This window comes from Narcine bancroftii, chromosome 3, assembly GCF_036971445.1.
Source record: "Narcine bancroftii isolate sNarBan1 chromosome 3, sNarBan1.hap1, whole genome shotgun sequence".
Lineage (NCBI taxonomy): Eukaryota > Metazoa > Chordata > Chondrichthyes > Torpediniformes > Narcinidae > Narcine > Narcine bancroftii.
Window position 1 is genome coordinate 104,621,877 of NC_091471.1, and position 23,333 is coordinate 104,645,209.

Here is a 23,333-nt window from a genome sequence, read left to right on the forward strand (position 1 = left end):
TTGTAAATATTCTGAATGACTGAAAAGATATGTTAATTGTGAAGAAATGTATTAACAGGAAGTCTGTGAATTAAGATTAACATTAATTGCTAACTACTGTCTAATCGAAGCTGATCGCTTTAAAGGTAGTTGGATCAAAACATGCAGCAAATTTATATTTTGATTGTTCAGGGATCCTGATGTCCATCTCAAGAATATGTTTTAGCACTTTGAAGAATTGTTATATATGCACAACTGATCAAGGGAAGTTTCATTTGACTCTCAAGAAATAAGTGAACCATAATGTGGAATACAGGGGAAAGAAAGATGATTGAAATTTGCTTTAAGATAGCTGGAATCACATTTATAATTGTGTAACACAGTGAATTTGACCTGGACAGTCTCTATAATGGTGTTGGAGGATGATGGAGGGGGTGAAATAGCAAATTCAAGTCATGAGACAAATCAATGATATGTTAACATCGATTTGAGAAGTATCTATCCACATGAGATGGGAATGGTGAAGTTGTTGTTTGGTTTTGAGATGGGAGGGGAACTTTGATGCGTTAAATTAGCTTTGAGAAATATTACATAACAAAATGATGAATTTTATACCTCTTGCTTATTTGTGGCTTTTAGGAAGTGGAAAAGCAGTGTCGTTGTGGGAAGCACATTAAGATTTTGCCATGCTATAAGGAATATTTGTGTGAAACAAAATGCGCCAAGTTGCGGGATTGCCAAAGGCATCAGTGTAAAAGGAAGGTAAGACTGAAGTATGTTTAATTTTTTGGAGCTGGGTAATATAAAAGTAAGTTGTCCTAATTAAGTAGAAAAAATGTTGTCAGAAGCTCATGATTGTTGATGTATGCATAATGAATGGTCAATTTCAGCCTTGGTTGCCTGCAAGGGGACTGGAACTGATGTTATTTTTTAAATTAATTATTCCATCGTATGTATGGAATAGAAATAGACTAGTCTGCCCAACCAGTCAATGTTGGTGTTTATTATTGTTCCTCTCAATCCTTTCAATTTTCATCAGTGTAACTTCTGATTTCCTTCACTCATCCATTAAATATTAAGTTCACAGATGACATCACGACGGTAGGTCTGATTGCAGGGGACGATGAAACGGTCTATAGGGGTGACGTTCAGCACCTTGCCTCGTGGTGTGCCAAGAACAATCTGTTACTCAATACCCAAAAGTCCAAGGAGATCATTGCAGATTTTAGACATGGAGGAAGCCACACTCGTGTCCCGATTTACATCAGTTGAGTGGTGGTGGAGTGTTTACAGAGCTTTAAATTTCTGGGGGTCCATATTTCTGCTGATCTCACTTGGTCTTTGAATTCATCAATTTTGATCAAAAAGGCACATCTTTATTTTTTGAGATGCTTGAGGAAAATACACCTCTGCCCAGGAATACTGTTAGATTTCTATAGATACACAATTGAGAGTATGCTGCCTTTTGGTGTGGTACGAAAATTGTACTGTATAAAAATCGTACGGGACTCCACTGGGTAGTGAAAACCGCCCAAAAGATTGTTGGAATGGAATTGCCTACCATTGAATCTGTCTATCGGGAATGAGAATATTATCAAAGACACAACACACCCTAAACACTCTCCTGTCATTGGGCAGACTCTATAGGAGGCTTCACTCATGCACCACCAGACTTTAAAAAAAAGCTTTTTTTTAATGAAGCCGTGACATTGTTAAACACTAATTCATGGTGCTGACTGGTGCTGCGCTTGTATTTTATAATCAGTAATTTTTTAACAATTCATTTTAGAATAGTGAGGTTTTAATTGCATATGGTTCATTGTATGTTTTTATCATAATGTATGTAACTGTATTTTAAATTCCAGTCGATGCTGATTGTGTTTCATTCACACAGCACAATGACAATAAAGGGTGTCATCATCTATTATCGTCAAATACATCATCAAATACATCAATATTATTGGCTTTGGCCACTCCTGATAATGGTGTATTTTTAGATCAGGAAGCTTCAGATGAATTCAGTATAAAATAAATTGTTCATTTGAAGAAATTGTGCAATGAATGATTTTGAGAAAGTGTTTATCAGAATGTTAAATCTTTGACAAAAACTTTTTTTCATTAATCTGTGTCCATATTTCTGTGAAGGCTGAATCTGGATTTGAAGGAGGTCTCCATCAGGTCTGCACCTTTCCCCAAGTAACCATGGACATGGCAGCTATTATTGCACATATATAACAGTGCAACACTATTACAGTGTCTTCAAAACGTCTGGGGGAGGCGCTGTAGGTTAATTGTATGTATTTGGATGGCACAGACTCGTGGGCTGGAAGGACATGTCACTGTGCTGTACATCTAAATTTTTTATTTAATATATTCATTTACGTACACAATTCTTAGTGACCTCATGCCAGTATTTGAAAAAATATATATTCTTGTGTTCTTATCAGTGTTACCAAAATGATCATTCATTTCAGAGCTTTTAATAACTCCTTGCCATATACAAGATGATCCCAAAATAATACAATTCTTTGTACGTGAAGATGTTTGGGAAATTTTATTTGTGGTAAAGAATCTTGAACATAAACTTTTTTTCCATTTAACTTTTAAATAACTGGATAGTTTATTTGAAACAAAATATTTGTAAGTTTTGAAATACCTCCAAACACTTGCAAGCACCGAATTTCGTGACGATAAATCCTGATTCTGAAGCTGGTTGTATTTGAATGGTAATTTTAAAAAAAGAGTAAAATGCTGGAAGCGCTCAGCGGGTTAGCATGAGAGGAAAGATCTTTCTGACACATTAATTCTTTATTCATAGATCGACTGAGCATTTCCAACATCTGCCGTATTTTGATTTTTGTTTACATTTGAAGGTTAATTAACATTTGACGCCAATCCTTCAACATCTGACAAGGATAATTTTCCAGCAGATGTCAGGGTTGTGCGATTGGATGCACTATTTCTTTAAAGTTTTTTTTAAACTTCTTACTATTCAAATTGGTTAAAACAGTCTAACTGGTATAGAACCTGTCCTTTTGTCCAAAGGTTCATTATTGGATGTCCCTGTGAATGGGTTTAACTGCTTGGGTAGTCTGGTGCACATAGATTCATAATTAGTTCATTGTTGTGGCAGTAACATCATGACATCATCATTGGGTCACCAGTTCATTTTTAAATTCCCAGCAATTTTTTCTACATTATTGTATGGTAAGCCCTAGAATTGTGCTATAACAACAATATCTATGAGATAAACAGAAATGTAGCATTTAATAACCAAGAGTGTTTAATTGAAGAAAATCTCTGGTGACAAATGTGATGTGTTTATGTGTCGAAGAATTGATAAATCACACAGTGTACTTGTTCAAAATCAAAAACGGAAAATGTCAGTGTGTTAATGTAATACTGTAGCACTAGAGGCCCCCGTTCGAAGGCACTATAGTGCCTGTAAGTATATATGTTCTCTCTGTGTCTGCATTGGCTTCCTCCGGGTGCTGCAATTTTAGAACCTAGAAACTACAGCATAGTACAAGCCCTTCAGGCCTCGATGTAGTGCCGACCCATATATTCCTTAAAAAAAAAGTACCAAACTCTCCTTACCCTGTCACCCTCCACTTTTCCTCCATCCATGTGCCCAATAGTCTCTATGGAGTTTCAACCTCCATCATTATCATCTCTGCCAAGGCATTCTAGGCACCCACAACTCAGAGTGTACAAAAAAACTTAACCGCTGATGTCTCCCCTAAACCACTCCCTTCATTTTGTACACATGGCCTCTAGTGTTTGCTACTCCTGGCCTGGGAAACAGGCACTGGCTGACCACTCTATCTGTGCCTCTCATAATCTTGTAGACTTCTATTAAGTCTCTTCTCATCCTTCTATGGCCTAAAGAGAAAAGTCCCAGCTCTCTGCTAACCTTACCTCATGAGACTTATTTTCCAATCCAGGTAACATTCTGGTAAATATTCCTTTGCACCCTCTCCATAGCTTCTACATCCTTCCTATAATGGTAACCACAACTGAACATAATGCTGTAAGTGTGGTCTTATCAGAAATTTATAGAGTTGCAACATGAACTCTACTCCTGAACTTCATCCGCCTATTAATGGTCCAGCATCCCATAGGCATTTTTAACTATCCTATCAACCTGTCGGGCAACCTTGAGGGATGTATGGATTTGAACCCCCAAAGTTCCTCTGTTCATCCACACTCTTAAGTAGCCAACCATTAAGCCTGTACTCAGCCTTCTGGTTCGTCCTTCCAAAATGCATCACCTCACAAATGCTCATAGATTCTATCCTTAAGAATCCTTGCCAATAGTTTTCACGTTCTCCCTCTTATTTTATTTTAAACAAGCAGACTACATTTGCCATTTTACAATCTTCAGCACCTCCTCTGCAGTAAAAGAGGACTTGAAGGTCATAGCTACTGCCCCAGCTATCTCTTCTCACTTTCTTCAGCAACCTAGGGTATATCGCATCCAGCCCTGGGGACATATCAATCTTGATTTTTTTTAAGAAGATCCAACACCTCCTCTTCCTTAATCTCCATATTGTCCAGCACACAAGTCTGTTCTATTCCAACCTCACCCTGATCAAGATCCTTTTGTGAATACTGACACAAAGTATTCATTTAGAACCTTCTCTGCCTCCTTTATCCTTTAGTGGCCCCACCTTCATTCTTGTCATTCCTTCTGTTCTTCACATACACATAGATCGCTTTGGGGTTCCCCTTAATTCTACATGCCAAGGTCTTCTCATGCTCCTTTCGAGCTCTCCTAAGTCTTTTCTTAAGATGTGTAATGGCTACCATGTACTTCTCATGAGCCCTTCCTGTTTGATTCTTTATCTAATATAGTTGCTTCACCTATTTCATCAGCCACGGTTCCCTTTTCCTACCATCTTTTGCTTGTCCCAGTGGGACAAACCTATCCTGAACCCAGCACGTGGACCCTAAATTTCCCCCATATTACTTCTGTGCTTTCACCCTTGAACAATTGTTTTCAATTTACTCCTGCTAGTTCCTGCCTCGTCCTTTCATAATTAGCCCTTCCCCAATTAAGCACTTTCCCATTTTGTCTGTTTTTATCCTTTTCCATAGCCATGCTGAAGCTCAGGGAGTTGTGGTCACTCTCACCAAAATGCTCCCCCACCAAGAGGTCCACCATCTGACCAGGTTCCCCAAACTAGATCCAGAATGGCTTCTCCTCTCGTCAGCTGGTCCACATATTGGGTCAGGAATCCTTCTTGAACACACCTAACAAATTCATTCTTATCCATCCCTCTTGCATTCAGGAGGTGCCAATCAATATTTGGAAAGTTGAAATCACCCATAACTACAACCCTGTATTTCCTGCACCATTTTAAAATCTGCCTGCTTATCTGCTCCTCGGTGTCCCAAGGGCTATTTGGCAGCCTTTAGATTAATTCCAGCATAGTGATTGCTACCTTCCTATTTTCTACCTTCCACCAACTCAGTAGACACTCCTTCTGCAGCGTCCTCCCTTTCTATAGCTGCTCTCTCTCTCTCTCTCTTTCTCTCTCTCTCTCTCTCTCTCTCTCTCTCTCTCTCTCTCTCTCTCTCACCTGCCCCCTCTCCCCCCCATCTCCCATCTATTCCTTTTAAAACACCAAAATCCTGGTACCTGCATCAGCCAGTCCTGCCCTTCCTCCAGCCAAGTTTCTGTAACAGCCACAATGTTGTAGTTCCACATACTGATCCATGCTCCAAGTTCAAATCCTTTATTGTTAGCATTCAAATAGACACATTTCAACCCCTTCAACTGGTTATATTTATGTTTTGTCTCCTGTCTGTCCTTCCTCCCAAGCTCAGAATACATGGCATCATGCTTTTGACCTTCTGACTGAATCTCTTTTCTTCCAATGTTCAAAGTGTTGGTTGGTTAATTAGTCAAATGGATGCATCTGGGTGGTGTGGGCTGATGGGCTGTTTACTGTTCTGTATCTCTAAAATAAAAATTACAATTGTATTTACTTTCTTAATACACTATTCCCTGTGGATAAAATTGGAATGAAAATTGTACGAGTACTATTTTTGTGGAAATTGTGTTGCTTTGGGTATGATGTTTTATTTTATACAGCTTAATGCTTTCAAGCCAATTAATGTTAAGAATTTGAAAGAATCAGAGACTTTGCTCTGTACCATTTTGATATTTTGAATTAACTATTTTAATCACTACTTAGGCTGAGAAGATAAGAACCTTCATTTAATGAAATTCTCGTGCATACTTTTAGTGCTGTCCTGGGAATTGCCCTCCTTGTGATCAAAGCTGTGGCCGAACTCTTGGATGTAGAAACCACAAGTGTCCATCAGCCTGTCACAGAGGTAATTTTCACAATTTTTTAATACAATAACATCAAATAACATAATAAGTATGAAATTCTAGATTAATAATAGTTTCCGCAGGTTTTCATTTAATCTGGTTGAATGCAGGCCATTCCATTCAAGGCCTTTACGTTGGCTTTCCAGTTAGTCATATTCAGCTGCTCTTTTTTGATTGTAATATTTATCCTTGTCTTTTTAAATGTGCAATGGATTTTATTTTCATCATTCATTTTCATTGACCGAGAGTGAAATGAACTCAAAGTAGGTTTTAATTAATATAAATTATGCTTTTTAATTTCTTAGTCTTTTTGCATTTAAGTATGCAATAAAGTTACAAAAGAAGGAATGCTCTTTCGTTAAAGTATTTTTTTTTGTCTGATCATAAAGAAATTGCAGGCATTTATAGGGTTTCCAAAACTTGGGAAAACATCCAAATTTGTTTACTTGATGCATTATACAGATCTTTCACCATGTGTTGGCCTTCTCAACTATAATTGTAAAATAGATAGAGGAGATTAATAAGTTGATTCTCCATAGAGGGTCCTGACCTCAAACGTTGACTGACTGTTTCTCTCCTTGGATGTTGCCTGACCCGCTTCTCTTAGTTCACTCTTTATTTTAAATTAATGCTGGATATATGAAATTAAAAACATTGGAAATATTTGTCCGGCAACATCCGTGGAGAGAGAGACAACTGGGTTAACATTTCAAGTTGATAGGTATCAAACTAAATTTAGCAACGTTGTGGCCACTGGAATTGCAGTGGACGTGACAAAATAACTATACAAGGTGTTTTTAGAGTGAATCAAACAGATTTACTCTTCATCACCTGTGCAACCTTTTGAAAGTCCGGATCATGCACTCGACTTGCACTAGCATCACATGGCTGGTTTGATGCTGTCTAGGAGTTGTAGTGCTGCCATAGCGCCGCTACAATGTAAATACAGCTGATGGTGTGAGTATTTTCAGTATTTTTGGTTTGAATTCTAGCCAAAATTTCTAAAATTTAAAGACTTATAGACTGCTAAATTTTGTCCATGGTGACTAAATTAGTCCCAGATGCCTGTGTTGAACTTGTATTCCTTTAAATCTTTCCTGTCCGTGGATCTGTCTAAATATCTTTTGAATATTATAATTGTCCCAGCTTCTACCACTTTCTCTAGAGCTGGTTGCATATGCCCATCACTGTGTGAAGAAGGTGCCCCTTAGATCCCTTTTCCCTTCTCAATTTAAATATAATGTGAGCAGAACAGCTTGCTCAACTGGAACATGAGCCAGTGTAATCTTTCTGGCCTTCTTACTAGTGGGCAGGGCAGAAAGAAACACCTAAAATTACGAGTCCCTCTCTTAACCCTTGGGTTATATAATTAATAATAATTTGTCATTATTTGCTTTGATATGGGCCGTTTCAGTGATTTGGTATGGCTATAAATCACATTAAAATATTCAAGCACGACATTCTAAAGAAGCTTGGGTAGATCTTTGAAGAAACCTTGTATTCAGAAACTTGGAAAAGCGAGATAGGAGGTGAGAAAGCAGTTTGGAAGAACTAAGGTTGGAATTTGGGATGACTGGATGCTACCCAAGGAAAGTGTTAGCCCTTCCCCAATTAAGCACTTTTATGTCAGTTAAAGTGACTGGAACCAAGATTAAAAAAAAAACTGGATCGTGCACATTTAGTTCAAGATGTAGGTGGTGATGGTTTGCGTGAGTAAATTGAGGAAGGACATGAAGGAACATGGAATTTTGGGTTGAGGGGAGCTGTTCAAATTTTGTCTGAGCTGGGGATTAAAAAAAGCCCTTAATTTTAATGACAAAGAAATAGTCTTTTGTTGTTGGATGTGAGAGCAGAGGAGCCAAGGCAGGAAACTTTAAAAGAACAGAAAGCTTTCAGATAAATGATTCCAGAACCCAGGTAGCTTTGAAATAAATTTCACATTTCCAGAATGTCAAAAGGAAAAATGTTTCATTTCCTATCTAATTGTATCTGTATTAAATGTTGTTAATTCTAGTGACCTTATGATTTTTAAATATGCTCATTTTTGATATCAGATTGAAAGTGGAGGAAAAGGTTACTTCTTCAGGAAAAAGACCTTATTCAGCATTATTGTCAATGATCTTTTCAGATGTGGAAAATGGCATATACAAAAGATATTGAAGTAGGGTGAATTTAATGTAGTCCAAGCAAAAATGCTACAGTTGAGTGATGTTCATGTGATCACAGTTATCCAGGCAACTCTCTATCTTCCTTACGATAGACAAAGTTAAAGAATTTCATGTATGTTACATTATAAGTGTAGTATTTTGTGATAATAATGGAACCTTTACCTTTTTAAACTTTCACCATTTTAATCAGCCATAGTGGAACTTGAAAACCATTTCAACATTATCCTATTCCCAAAGGGAAATTGTGCCAGGAGTGTGGTTATTTGAACTGCATTTCTTAAAAGCTTTGCATGAAGGTAGATTTAACTATTTTGTTAATGGAATATAAATGTGCTGGCAATGCAATGATTTACATTGCATTCCTTCCTCGTCCTTGAGCCTTCAGAATGGTGTTGAGTTTCAGGATTGAGCTCTGTGACCATGAAGAATAAAAACTTAGCCATGAGCTTGTTTGCTCTTTAAGGTTCTGGGTAATAATCATCTCTAGCATGTTGACTCTCATGGAGATCTACAGCACATAAACGAGCCCTTTGGCCCAGCTTGTCCATGGCGACTAAGTTAGTTCTAGTTGCTTGTGTTGAATTAAATCTTTCCCATCCATGTACCTCTCTAAATATCTTTTGATTGTTACAATTTTCCAAGGTTCTACCACTTTCTATAGCAGCTGGTTGCATACCACTGTGTGAAGAAGGTGCCCCTCAGATCCCTTTTGTATCTTTCCCTTCTCACTTTAAATCTAAGCCCTCTTGTTTTAGATTCCCTCTACCTGGGGTAAAAAGCTGAGTACTGATCACTTTATCTATGCCACTCATGATTTTTATAAACCTCTATAAGGTCTCTCCTTCACCTTCTGTGCTCCAGTGAGTAAAGTCCCAGCCTATACCCTCCATTTATAATTCTGGCCCACTAATCTTGACAACATTTTCGTGAACCTTGTTGGCATCCTTTTCAGCTTAATGGCATCCTTTTCAGCTTAATGGCATCTATTCCATAGCTTGATGTCCAAATTTGTGCACAGTACTTCCAAGTGCAATCTCACCATCGTTTTGTTCAGTTGTAACATGAAGTTCCTGCTCCTAAACTCATTGCCCTGACCAATTAAGGTAGGCATGCCAAATGCTGTCTTCACTCTCCCTACCTGCATTGATACTTTCATGGAACTAGGTATCTGTACCCCAGGTCTCATTTGTTCTGTGACACTCTCTAGGGCTCTACTTGAAGAAGGGCTTAGCCTGAAACATCAGTTATGAATCTTTACCCCCATGGATGCTGCAAGACCTGCTGAGTTCCTCCAGCATTTCTGTGTTTTTACTCAACCATTCACCTGTCTAGTAAGATCTATCAACACCTCACACTTAACATTATTAAATTTTATCTTCTTACCCAGTTCATCTGGATTCAGTTGAAATCTTGGACGGGAAGCCATGTTATTTGAAGGAGGACATCTCTGATAATCTAGCATGAAAGTCCTCATCCTGAGAGCAGTTTCTCCCCAACCCTTTCCTCCCCTATCCCACCCCATCACCTACCCCTCCCCAGGGGGGTATCTAGGGTATGGCATATACCCTAGGTGCCACTTGAAGAGGGCACCACTGAGCAATTTCTGCCCCAGTGGTCTCCTTCACCATTCCAGGACCCGGTGGTCCCCACACATCCCCCAATTGGAGTAGACAGAAACTTGATTTGCCAAGACCAAGTCTGATTTTTCTGCCACCACCGCCCATTGTCCAGCGCCATCCCACCCCCTCGGTTTCATCCTCCCGTTCGCTCTCAACTTATTAAAATGCTGAAGGCAAATACAACATGGTGGCCACCAAGGTCTGCTCTTGTGAGGCCTCCTGGACACTGCTTATTTTGATGCATGGAATGTGAAAGGTTGGCCAGCCCACCCATAGATACTATTTTTCGTAAATGCACCCCTTCCTCATTCACCACTCCCCCTCCCCCATTTCCCCATCCCTACCTCTCTCCCCTTCCCCTCCCTCCCCTCTCCCCTCCAACCTCTTCCTCCCCTCCAACCTCTTCCTCCCCTCCAACCTCTTCCTCCCCTCCAACCTCTTCCTCCCCTCCAACCTCTTCCTCCCCTCCAACCTCTTCCTCCCCTCCAACCTCCTCCTCCCCTCCAACCTCCTCCTCCCCTCCAACCTCCTCCTCCCCTCCAACCTCCTCCTCCCCTCCAACCTCCTCCTCCCCTCCAACCTCCTCCTCCCCTCCAACCTCCTCCTCCCCTCCAACCTCCTCCTCCCCTCCAACCTCCTCCTCCCCTCCAACCTCCTCCTCCCCTCCAACCTCCTCCTCCCCTCCAACCTCCTCCTCCCCTCCAACCTCCTCCTCCCCTCCAACCTCCTCCTCCCCTCCAACCTCCTCCTCCCCTCCAACCTCCTCCTCCCCTCCAACCTCCTCCTCCCCTCCAACCTCCTCCTCCCCTCCAACCTCCTCCTCCCCTCCAACCTCCTCCTCCCCTCCAACCTCCTCCTCCCCTCCAACCTCCTCCTCCCCTCCAACCTCCTCCTCCCTTCCAACCACCTCCTCCCCTCCAACCACCTCCTCCCCTCCAACCACCTCCTCCCCTCCAACCACCTCCTCCCCTCCAACCACCTCCTCCCCTCCAACCACCTCCTCCCCACCTCCTCCCCACCTCCTCCCCACCTCCTCCCCACCTCCTCCCCTCCAACCACCTCCTCCCCTCCAACCTCCTCCTCCCCTCCAACCTCCTCCTCCCCTCCAACCTCCTCCTCCCCTCCAACCTCCTCCTCCCCGCCAACCTCCTCCTCCCCTCCAACCTCCTCTCCTCTCTCTTTTCACAAAGCTAAAATCATTTCTCACCTCCCCTCTTTTATCATATCCAATTAACACCTTTTGTTCACCCAGCCAGTCTTGTTTTATTATGATGCCTTCCTTGAGGAAGGGTCAGCCCAGAAACTTTGTTAATATATCTTTATCTCCTATGCAAGCTGCGAGACTGGCTGAGTTCCGCAGTATTTCTGTGTGCTTTTTACTTCAGTCACAGTGTCTGCAGACTTTTGTGTTTCACTCAAATCTGTTAAATGTCAGTGTTATTTTAATCTAGAGATGACACAGGGTGACAACTTGAACTGATGATAAAATGATGCAGAATATTCTTGGATAAAAGTAAATTTGAATCTTAATTTGAGTTGCATGAAAAGGTATAATTGAATTGAATGTGCCCTTTCAGTTATAGTGTGCATTAAATTTATTCTGTTTAAATATTTCAAATTCCAGGTACTTGCTACCCTTGTCCAGAGACTGTCAAAGTTAAATGTAATTGTAGTGCATCTGTTCTAATTGTACCTTGTGGCCGAGAACGCTCCACTAAGCCTCCTCGGTGCAAAGAACTATGTAGGTAAGTCTATCATATCTAAACTTCAGTGGAACTTTGTAAGATTTGCAATGCAGGCAATGTGAATTTAATGGTTCTTGAATTTTGTGGAGCTGAATGCCTTGATACAGCATTCAGTCAAATTTACATAAATGTGAAGATGGGGTTCTGACCTAATAATAATTTTTTTTTTGAAATATATAGTAGTATGAGATAATGCAAGTACCTACCATTTAATACACTGGTTAGTGGTCTTTTTGTACAATCTCTGAGATCTTTCTTAAATTTTTTCTGCTATTACTACCAGCATAATTTTCTTTTCCAACTAAATTGTTTAGTGTGGTTCTATCGCCTCAAACCGTGCATCTTGGCACCTCACAGTTTGGCGGGTAGCAACCTCCTTTGAAGAAGACCGCAGAGCCCACCTCACTGACAAAAGGCAAAGGAGGAAAAACCCAACACCCAACCCCAACCAACCAATTTTCCGCTGCAACCGTGTCTGCCTGTCCCGCATCGGACTTGTCAGCCACAAACGAGCCTGCAGCTGACGTGGACATTTACCCCCTCCATAAATCTTCGTCCGCGAAGCCAAGCCAAAGATTAATTGCTTTAAATCTACATTTGTACTTAAAATTGTTGAGAAATTTGAAAAGTTTACTTGAACTAGGTCATTCTTTGAGTACCAGAGGTGGCGTCGTAAGAGGACCAGACCGGGAACAGTGAGCCACGCCGGTATGGTCGTTCCCGATTTGGATTTCCTCGGGAAAGAGAACATCCTTTCATGGGGGGTGGCATTGGTCGCGGTGCATAGGAGGGAGCAGATGGAGTGTAGGTAGAGCACGTTGAAAGAACCAAAGACTTGTTGATCCAAACCAAGTCTTTTATTAACTAAAAGACTGGAGCATATCACAAGTAGGTCGACCAGTCTAGAATGACCTGGTTTGGCTAGGAGCAATCCTTTAAGACCTGCCAGTAGGTGTGGCTACACTCTCAGCCAATCACAATCATCCTACACTACAATCTGTACATATACACATTGGTGATAGAATCTGTACTATCACATTCACTCCTTTGAGAACTGACCCCGGGGTGGATGGAGGTTAAGGGCTGTACCGGTCAGGGGGCGTGATCATCTGGTGTGACTGTGGTGCTGGGATAGGGGTTGCTGGAGTCGTGTCGCCAGCAGGCCCGTAGGGGGCGGCCACTGCTTCGCTCAATTCCCCAACGGCGTTGTCAGCAGTCTGGTCTGAGCTGGTGGGGTGGTGCTGGTCCCTCTGTTCAAGCACATAACCTGGGGAAGAAGGAATAGGGGGAGGTTTGGTTAAAGGCTCTGCTGCGCCTGATCCGGCTTGGGCTAGGTCCCTTACCGAGACTGTGTCCTCCTGCCGATCTGGGTACTCAACGTAGGCATAATGCGGGTTCACATGGAGCAGAGTCACTTGGTCAACCAAGGGGTCGTTCTTTAAGTACCAGACGTGACGTTGTAAGAGGACCAGACTGGGAACCGTGAGCCACGCCGGTTTGGTCGTTCCCGATTCGGATTTCCTCGGGAAAGAGAACATCCTTTCATGGGGGGTGGCATTGGTCGTGGTGCATAGGAGGGAGCGGATGGAGTGTAGGGCACTAGTGAGCACGTCCTGCCAGTGAGAGGTGGGGAGACCTTTGGACCGGAGGGCAAACATAACCGCTTTCCCGATGGTGGCATTCACTCTTTCGACTTGCCCATTACCGTGTGGGTTACAGCTGGTGGTCCTGCTTGAAGCAATACCACGCTCCAGAAGGTACTGCCGCAACTCTGCGCTCATAAACGAGGATCCCCTGTCACTGTGGATGTAACTGGGGTACTCGAAGATGGCGAAGATGCTGTGCAGGGCCTCTATGACTGAGGAGGCAGTCATGTCCGAGCAGGGCACAGCGAACGGGAAGCGGGAGTACTCGTCGATGGCTGTAAGGATGTAGGTGTTACGGTTGGTCGACAGTAGGGGCCCCTTGAAATCTACGCTGAGACACTCAAAGGGGATGGTGGCTTTGATGACATGGGTGTTCTCCGGACGGAAGAAGTGTGGCTTGCACTCAGTGCACACCGGGCAGGCTTGGGTCATGGAGCGAATCTCCTTGACCGTGTAGGGCAGGTTGCGAGCTTTGACAAAGTGAGTGAACCTAGTGACCCCTGGATGACAGAGCTCCTCGTGGAGTCTCTGCAGCCTGTCCAGTTGAATGTTGGCGCAAGTCCCCCTGGAGAGTACCTACCATTTAATACACTGGTTAGTGGTCTTTTTGTACAATCTCTGAGATCTTTCTTAATTTTTTTCTGCTATTACTAGCAGCATAATTTTCTTTTCCAACAAAATTGTTTAATGTGGTTCTATTAATTGCTTTAAATGTACATTTGTACTTGAAATTGTTAAGAAATTCGAAAAATGTTTACTTGAAACTAATTGGCTAATTTATTTGTATGGTGTTATAATTTCCTGTGATTTTGATGTTTTGTAGCAAAGCCTAGTCAAATTGCAAGGACAAACATCTGTGAGCTCTAATTCTTCGTGTTTCCTGGCTTTAAAAATTGTAGCATGTTCGGATCATTTAAAGTGATCTCCCTCATGGTTCCATGCCCTTATTTTCTAATGATAACATTAGGAAACTCAGACTCAACAGACCAGATCAGCATGACTGATTCAATTATAAGGCTGTTTTAGATTTTAGAATGTTAAAATTGGAATTACACTCCCAGAAAGATAGCTTGTATGATGCAGAAATATTACCTAAACTAATGCGACCAAATGGTCTGAGCCAAAGCAACAAGAGTTGTTTCTTTTTCTTATGTTCTGTTCATGTAGATTCTGTCTAAACACAACCCCATGCAGTTTGTTTTTTGTCCCATAAGAACTTAGTTGTCAACTACAGGCGCCTAACCTTTTATCTGGGATTGTCGGGACTGGACACCTGCCATTATTCAAAATCTTCCGGATTTTGGAATCATTTTGATTTTTGTCCCTTTAAGCCCGCCCGAGTTGCGCTGCCGTCTCTCCTCGACCGTCCCATCTCCTCACCCGCCTGAGTTGCGCTGCCATCCCTCTGTCTCTCCCCACACTGTGCCAGCGCCAGGAGAACTGTCCCTTCTTGGTTCCCTGGCGCTGGAACAGCAATTTCAGCTGCGTGAGGGATTATGGGTAGCGACGAAGGAAATTGAGCTGCTGCTGCCAGGCCAACTTAAAGCACCACAACGCAGGATGGGCATCAGTATAAGCGATTCGGTGGCATTTACAATGTAGTGGAATGCAACAGGATACACGGGAGTTGAGTGAGGGTCGCATTGGGTCACATTTGGTGCCAAACTCCATCTTTGATGAGCAGTTGTCATCTACCAAAAAAAGTGCCAGCTTTCGGAGGTTACTGGTTTTCAGAATTCCAAATAAAAGGTTAGACATCTGTAAATAAAATTGATCAGTACTCCATTTCTTTAAAAATACATTTTTGATTATAGAATTTTTTCTAACTATCTGAAGAATGTTTTCTTATTTTTCTCTCCAGGAAGCCACCCACTTGTCATCACCAGAGTAGAGAGAAACATCGATGCCACTTTGGTCCTTGCCCTCCTTGTAAACAGTCCTGCCAAAAAGCACGAACCACTTGTGCTCATCTTTGCCCTGACCCATGTCATGATGAAGTTCTGGTTAAGCAAGAGAATTCTGTAAGAAAATTTCATATAGAGTATAACTTGAAATAATACCTGTATGAAGTTTGGATTAGAAATTGGCTGGCTCATAGAAGACAGTGTAGTGGATATATCTATCTTGTATATAATATTTGACCAGTAAAAATGTAGCGGAAAAGTCTGGTTTCTGATGTTTCTATTAATTGTTGAAATATTTTGGAAAAAATTCCAACTATTTTCCCTCTCTCCCTGATGATTTAAATGATTTTCTTTCCTGTCTCAATAAAATTTTCATCATCTCATTAGCCAAGTTGCAGCTCTTACTAGAATAAACTTTTTATTGCTTCACTCTCGATGGACAATTTCTCCATATGTGTGGGTATGCTATTAGTTAGGGAACAGAATTTGCAACCTCTCATTGTTCTCCTGGTGTGGCTATCTTTTTGTATTTTGAATTATGCTAAGCAGTTAGCTGCATATTCTTGTCAGAAATTGGTGTATTGTTGCTCTGTTCTCATTACTAATTTTTACTGAATTGTTTCTTTTTATGTTTTTGGAATTGGTCAATAAGTTATCAGCCAAAGTCCTACTATTTATTTCCACTCTTTAGCACCATAGAATATTTCAGAACAAATAACAGGCTCTTTGGATTTTCAAGTCTGTGCCAAACTAATATTTTGCCTAATCCCACTGATCTGTGCCCTGTCCCAATCCCTCCATACCCTTCCCATTCATATACCTGTCCAAATTTTTCTTAAATGTTAAAATTGAGCCCACATTTACAACTTCAGCTGGCAGCTTGTTCCATACTTCCACCACCCTATGTGAAGAAATTTCTCCACCCTCTCCCTAAACATCTTTCCTTTCACCCTTAACCCATGTCCTCTGGTTTGTATCTCACCTAACCTCAGTGAAAAAATCCTACTTACATTTACCTATACCCATGATTATTACATACATCTATATCAAATCTCTCCTCATTCTTCTACATTCCAGGGAATAAAGTTCTAACCTGTTTAACCTTTCCCTGTAACTCAGTTCCTGAAGTCCCAGTAACATCTTAGTAAATCTTCTCTGCATTCTTTCTAATTTATTGATATATTTTCTGTAATTCGATGATCATAAATTTGGTCTCACCAATGTCTTTACCATTACATCTGAACTCCTATATTCAATATTAATTTATGAAGGCCAATGTGCCAAAAGCTCTCTTTATGACCATATCCACCTGTGATGCCACTTTCATGGAATTTTGTGTCTGCATTTCGAGATCCCTCTGTTCTACCACACTACCATTTATTGTGTACGTTGTATCTTGGTTTGTCCTTCCAAAATGCAATACTTTACACTTGTCTGCATTAAATTCCATCTGCCATTTTTAATCCAATTTTTCCAACTGGTCCAAATCCCTCTGCAAACTTTGATAGCCTTCCTTTGTCTTATCTTCAAACTTGCTAATCCAATTTATACATTATCATATTGATCATTTGATGTAGAGGACAAACATCACTTGTCCCAGTACTGATCCTTGAGGCACACCACTCGACACGGCCTTCAGTCAGAGAGGCATTCATCCAACACCACTCTCTGGCTTCGTCCATAAAGCCAATGTTGAATTCAGTTTACTACCGAGTAACTGAACCTTCCTGACTAACTCTTGTCTTCTAACCAATTTCCAACTCCCATTACGTGGTTGATTCCAGTTGTCTGCTTTTAATTTTGCTAGTAATTTTGAGAGGGTAAACTAAGCTCCAGGGTTTCAACAAAAAAGGAAGAAAACAATGAAATAAGTACTTGCATTACAAAACAGCTCATTATATCAGGCTTTCCCATTCTGGACAATTAATGTTAAATTTTGATATTGGATTGAAAGAATAATGATTATTTTTGCTTCTATCAAGGCTTAACTAATAATTTTGTGTATTTCATTTATTTGTGTCAAAAAAAAGTAAAAGCCAATATCTGGAGATGAAAGTAAGGTATTAATAAAACTTACATTTAATACTGTTCTACAGTGATTAAATTAATATTTTCATTAAGAAGATTATCTTTTTGTTTACTGTGCAGAAAATTAGATTCAGTTTTTACGTTCTTACTAATAAGAAGCAAATTACATAATTTTAATTTCAGAGCAGTAAAGAAACTGAAAATTAAATTAATTTAGTTACTTTACATCTTTAGCAAATTCTCAAAGCTAGCAAAAATTATCTGAAAAATCACAAAATTGTGCATGTTCTGGCATCTTTTAATGAGGCACTCTTAGTAATCATTATGTCCTCTTAGTGTCAACCCTCCGGCCCTTGGGAGCGTCGTTCTGAACCAGCTTTCATTCGAACTGCATTGCCTTGTCCATCGTGTATGGTTCCTATTCCCACGTAAGTACAAGTGTTCTACACTATGATTCTTTGATTCCTGTACCAGAATTTAAGTGTTGTAGTTAATTGTGAAAGCAAACAATTGATATTTAACATATTATGGCTAATGTCCAATTAGTTGGGAACTTTGCTTCCAACTTAAGCTTTCAAATATTATCTTTAATTATGTAATTTCCAAGTTACTCATGTACATTTTTGTATAATTTGTTGAAACAACAAATTCAGAACTTTCCATTATATTGAGGTGTGCTTTTGCTATTGTCTAGTTTTTGAAATAAATCCATTAATAAGGTACAGTAAAACTCAAATGACCCAACACCCTTGGTCAAGCAGATTTTCTAAATGATTGAAGAAATGTAACATTTCACGAGTTTTGTTTACATGTCAAGCGGCATTTATTACCCATCGAGTCTGAAGGAAGTAGAATATAGAATCCAGTGAGTTTCAGCTTCCTAACCAATTGTTCGCCACTGTCTGGATGCACATCTGTCCTGCATGCTGGAGCCTCAGTTTCCACTCCAGGCCTTGGTATCTGATTATTTGGAAATTATATTACATTGTATTAAATTAGATTAGATTCAACTATATTGTCATTGTGCCAAGTAAAATACAAAGCCAATGAAATTGTTTTTAAAAAAAAAAGTGCTATATACAAATAAATAACTACGTGCAAATAAAAACGAGCACATTCAGCAAGCAAACAATTTAAAAAATACTGACAGTATCATGTGAGCGCAGTACCACTCAGCACTGTGATTTAAGGTTCAGCAGGGTCACAACTTCAGGGGAAAAAAGCTCTTCTTAAGCCTTCTGGTTCGAGAGCAAAGGCTCCTGTAGCACCAATCAGATGGAAGAAGAGAAAAAAGTCCATAGTTTGAGTGTGATGCATCCCTGATGATGCTTTTCGCCCTCCGCAGACAGCATTCCTGTTAGATGTTCCCAGTGATGGGCAATTGAATGCTGATAATCTGCTGGGCAGTTTTCATCACCCACTGAAGTGCTTTATGGTCTGACATGAGACAATTTCCATACCACACTATGAGTGCGTTCTTGTATATGGTTCTAATTCCATAATCAAGTTCTCAGATGACACCACAATGGTTGGCCTGATTTTTATTGCGATACCATTGAGAGCATACTTACCTATGGCATCTCAGTGTGGGGTCTGCATTGAATATCATTTTCATTTAATGTTTTCTATTAAATGCGAAATGCTTTGCATAGTTTCATTTTTTTGACAAATGTGTGGAATAAATGTTCTGAGCATAACTAATCCATTGACAATTTGAAATAATGGTCTATCTTTGAGATGTGGTTTTCAAATTTGGAAATGCGATGAAAGGGAATTAGAGAAAGTAGAACCAAGGACACCACATGAGTTCATTGGCCAAAGGAGGAATAAATGATCAAGGAGGAATAAATGATCAAAGAGGAGAGGGATTTTAAAGCTTAAGTACATTTTTTTTTCATATCTGGACATCGTGAGCAATTCCAACATTTATTCGCAATGCCAGCATTCATCATCCATGGATCGTTTTTATCAAGTTGGGGAAACACGTTTGGATTGGTGAATAGTTGAGGCCTCTCGTAAGGAAAGAATGCTAAGGGATAATTTAACAGAGATGGAAAGGTTTTCCTGGAATTAAAATCTAGCAAATGCTTCCATTTTTGTTGGAATGTATAATTTGGGGAAAAATTAATACAAGACAGTCACCATGAAATCTCGTAAGGAATTCTGAAAAGTGTCTTTGAAGCCAATAATAAAAATACAATTAATCGGATGCTGACTAAACACATAGTGAAGAAATGAAAAAAAAATAGATATGATGACAGATTTGGGTGAGATAGGACTGAATAGTGCACCAATCAACCATAATTTTGCACTTAATGTCACCCAAACCAGAGAGCTGATTGTTGATTTTAGGAAGGGAAAACCAGAAGTATATGATCCAGTGATCATTGGGTGATCAGAGGTGGAGAGGGTAAGTTCTTAGGAGTCACTATCTTGGAGGATTTTTCTTGGACCCAACACACTAATGGCATCGGGACGAAAGCTTGTCAATGTCTCTATATCATCAGGAGTTTGCAGATGTTTGATATGACACCAAAAGCCCTGGCATATTTCCACAGATGTGTGATGGAAAGTGTGCTGACCTGTTGCATCACGGTGTGGTATAGGAACACCTGAATATAAAGTCCTCCAAAAGGTAGTGGACACAGCCCAAGACATCACAGGCAAAACCCTCAATACTATTGAGAGCATCTACAAGGAACGCTGGTGTCAGAGAGCAGCAGCAATCATCAAGGATCCATATTCTGTTCTTGCTCCTATCATCAGGAAAGAAGTGTAGGTGCCCAGTTGTGCATCTAGGTCAGTTAATGACCTAGGGCTGCCATTGACATCAGAAACACCCCCCCCACCACCACCACCTCAGTTTAAAAAAAAATGCTCAAAAAACTCCCACACACTAACCATTGCCGCTGCTGACCGACATGATTTCCATTTTAAGCACCCCTCACCACCACCACCACACACAGCTTGTGGATACAGTTTGTGAGACGCTAATCTGTCTTTTCCTCTTCCAATAACACTGGGCTACCAATAACACCAATAACATTCTAGTGATGAAAGTCTGTCAGAAGTTTGTTTGGGAAGTGGGACACAGAGCAGATTGGTAAGGTATTAATTGGAAAATATCTGTAGGCTGTCATCAGGGTCATTGTGCGGCCAGGGCAGGCAGACAGCGGGGCCATCAGGGACCTGTTGACAGCCAGCTGCCTGGCCTTTGGCACCTCACTGGGCTGCTTTGGTCTTCGGAGCAGCTCATTGGCACCAGTGGCTCAATGCAGGATCATTAGGAAAAATGGCCACCTTCTCTACCCATAATCCCCCATGCAGCTGAAACTGCTCTGTGTTTCCCTGGCTGGCACTGGTGGGTCATTGTACACGCATTGAGCTGCCACCAGGTGCAGTTTACATGCTAGAATGGCCCCGAAGCAGCCATATTCGGCTAGGGACTCTGATATTGGACAGGTAAAGTGAGCACAGTGGTGCTCCCTTGCAAGTGGTGCCCCAGCTCTGTCATACCCTAGATATGCTATGTAGGTGCCACAAGATTCACACAACCAGGTTCAGGAATAGCTGCTACCTCTCCACCGTCAGACTCCTCCACAGCAAACTCAATCAGGGATTCATTTAAGGACTCTTACTTGTGGACTTTATTGATTTTATTTTCTCTATGGCACAGTCTGTTTGTTTACATTTGTTATCTTTATTGTTTATATGTGTATGTTGTGAACAGTTTTTTTTGGGCTACCAATAAGTGGTAATTCTGCCTCACCCTCAGTTATATGTGATGTCGTGTATGTACTCTGACAATAAATCTGAAATCTGAATGAGATTACTGACACATCACACGGGCATGACCTGGTTCTGCCAAATGGTCTGAGTTTGTGAAATACATTTTCCATGAATGTTGTTGGTAGCGTCATATAAATACAGAGGAAATGTCAAATGTAATTGCTGAGATGTACATAGTCTTGATGAGTGAGATGTTTTCTGGACATTAGCTGAGTTTTTTTGGGTCTGCCCTTGAGTAATGGAGAGTTGGGGTGGGGATGGTTGTAAGAGTAGGAAATATGTTGGTGTGGATGGAAGGGCACCTGGCAAGAAAAAAAAAACATACAGTAGCAGCATAGAGTTAGCAAGGAAAATAAATTGGTTGGAATTTAGTGGTATTGGGCAAATAAAAGATTGCATTTTTCATTCACGACTGATGGAGAGGATGCTTGGAATGCTGGAGGAACCAAGAACTGTGTTGAATGCAATTGGAGCTGAGAAATAAAAGGAGTACAAGGTACTTCTATTTATGGGCAAGTAATTGAAAATTAAATAAGTGTTTCCTATTTATTGGAAGTTATAGTCTCTCTTTGGCTTGGCTTCGCGGACGAAGATTTACGGAGGGGTAATGTCCACGTCAGCTACAGGCTCGTTTATGGCTGACAAGTCCGATGCGGGACAGGCAGACACGGTTGCAGCGGTTGCAAGGGAAACTTGGTTGGTTGGGGTTGGGTGTTGGGTTTTTCCTCCTTTGTCTTTTGTCAGTGAGGTGGGCTCTGCAGTCTTCTTCAAAGGAGGTTGCTGCCTGCCGAACTGTGAGGCGCCAAGATGCATGGTTTGAGGCGATATCAGCCCACTGGCGGTGGTCAATGTGGCAGGCACCAAGAGATTTCTTTAGGCAGTCCTTGTACCTCTTCTTTGGTGCACCTCTGTCACGGTGGCCAGTGGAGAGCTCGCCATATAACACGATCTTGGGAAGGCGATGGTCCTCCATTCTGGAGACGTGACCTACCCAGCGCAGTTGGATCTTCAGCAGCGTGGATTCGATGCTGTCGGCCTCTGCCATTTCGAGTACTTTGATGTTAGGGATGAAGTCCCTCCAATGAATGTTGAGGATGGAGCGGAGACAACGCTGGTGGATGCGTTCTAGGAGCCATAGGTGATGCCGGTAGAGGACCCATGATTCGGAGCCGAACAGGAGTGTGGGTATGACAACGGCTCTGTATACGCTTATCTTTGTGAGGTTTTTCAGTTGGTTGTTTTTCCAGACTCTTTTGTGTAGTCTTTCAAAGGCACTATTTGCCTTGGCGAGTCTGTTGTCTATCTCGTTGTCGATCCTTGCATCCGATGAAATGGTGCAGCCGAGATAGGTAAACTGGTTTTGAGTTTTGTGTGCCCGCTGGTAGTCATAGATGATGTGTAAAGAAACCTGAGTTTATCTTTGGTAACCACAAACCAAATAAAGTCAAAACCATGCATCTTTCAACAACTGAAGTTTTCATTTTTTTTAACTTGACATTTCATGACTAAACCTCAAGTATTGAATGGTGTTTGGCTTTTAAGCTTGCACTCTGGTGGGAATTTTACAATGGGTGGCAGTGAATAGGTTCTTAATGTTAAACCCAATCTTCTAAAGGAGTACTCAAATACTCTGACATTTATTAGTGTATCGTAATCATATGTTAATGAATTGGAGTTCATCATATTATAGTGTTTGTTATATTCATTCATTTCTTTTGTTTTGGAGGTTTCAGGATGTAATAGCAACTCCCTTTTTATTGTGGCTGAAGGGGCAATTTTAATAACATGCTACTGATAAATGTTACTCAAATTTTTTCAGGTTCTTTGCACATAGTTTTCAAAAGTTTTCTTTTAAATCTCAATTTTCAGAAGTTTTTGTCAAAGCGACACATTTGTTTTATAAAGTTTTGCAACAGTCAGCAAAGTGAGCAAACTTCTTTTTCCCCCCTTTTGACAAATTCTGTAGGGAGGAAAAGAAACAAGCACATAACTACTCTTCATCACCACTGTCCCCACTCAAGATATTTCTGTATGGTTTAGAATGCTTGCTGAATGAATTGATTCATAAAGTGTTCCAACAGTGTAAAGGTTAATAATATTGTTATTTTTTGTTTC

General features: G+C 40.9%; 1 protein-coding gene across 3 annotated transcripts in view; it reads left to right on the forward strand.

The window, feature by feature from the left end:
• Window positions 1-23,333, forward strand: part of nfxl1 (nuclear transcription factor, X-box binding-like 1) — a 119,409-nt gene that overhangs the window by 30,900 nt on the left and 65,176 nt on the right. For all 3 annotated transcript variants that reach the window (XM_069924723.1, XM_069924724.1, XM_069924725.1), the window contains exons 10-14: window positions 619-741; window positions 6,231-6,321; window positions 11,731-11,851; window positions 15,359-15,518; window positions 17,766-17,857. In XM_069924723.1, coding sequence (XP_069780824.1) covers window positions 619-741; window positions 6,231-6,321; window positions 11,731-11,851; window positions 15,359-15,518; window positions 17,766-17,857 — 587 coding nt within the window. The remainder of the gene's footprint in view (window positions 1-618; window positions 742-6,230; window positions 6,322-11,730; window positions 11,852-15,358; window positions 15,519-17,765; window positions 17,858-23,333) is intronic.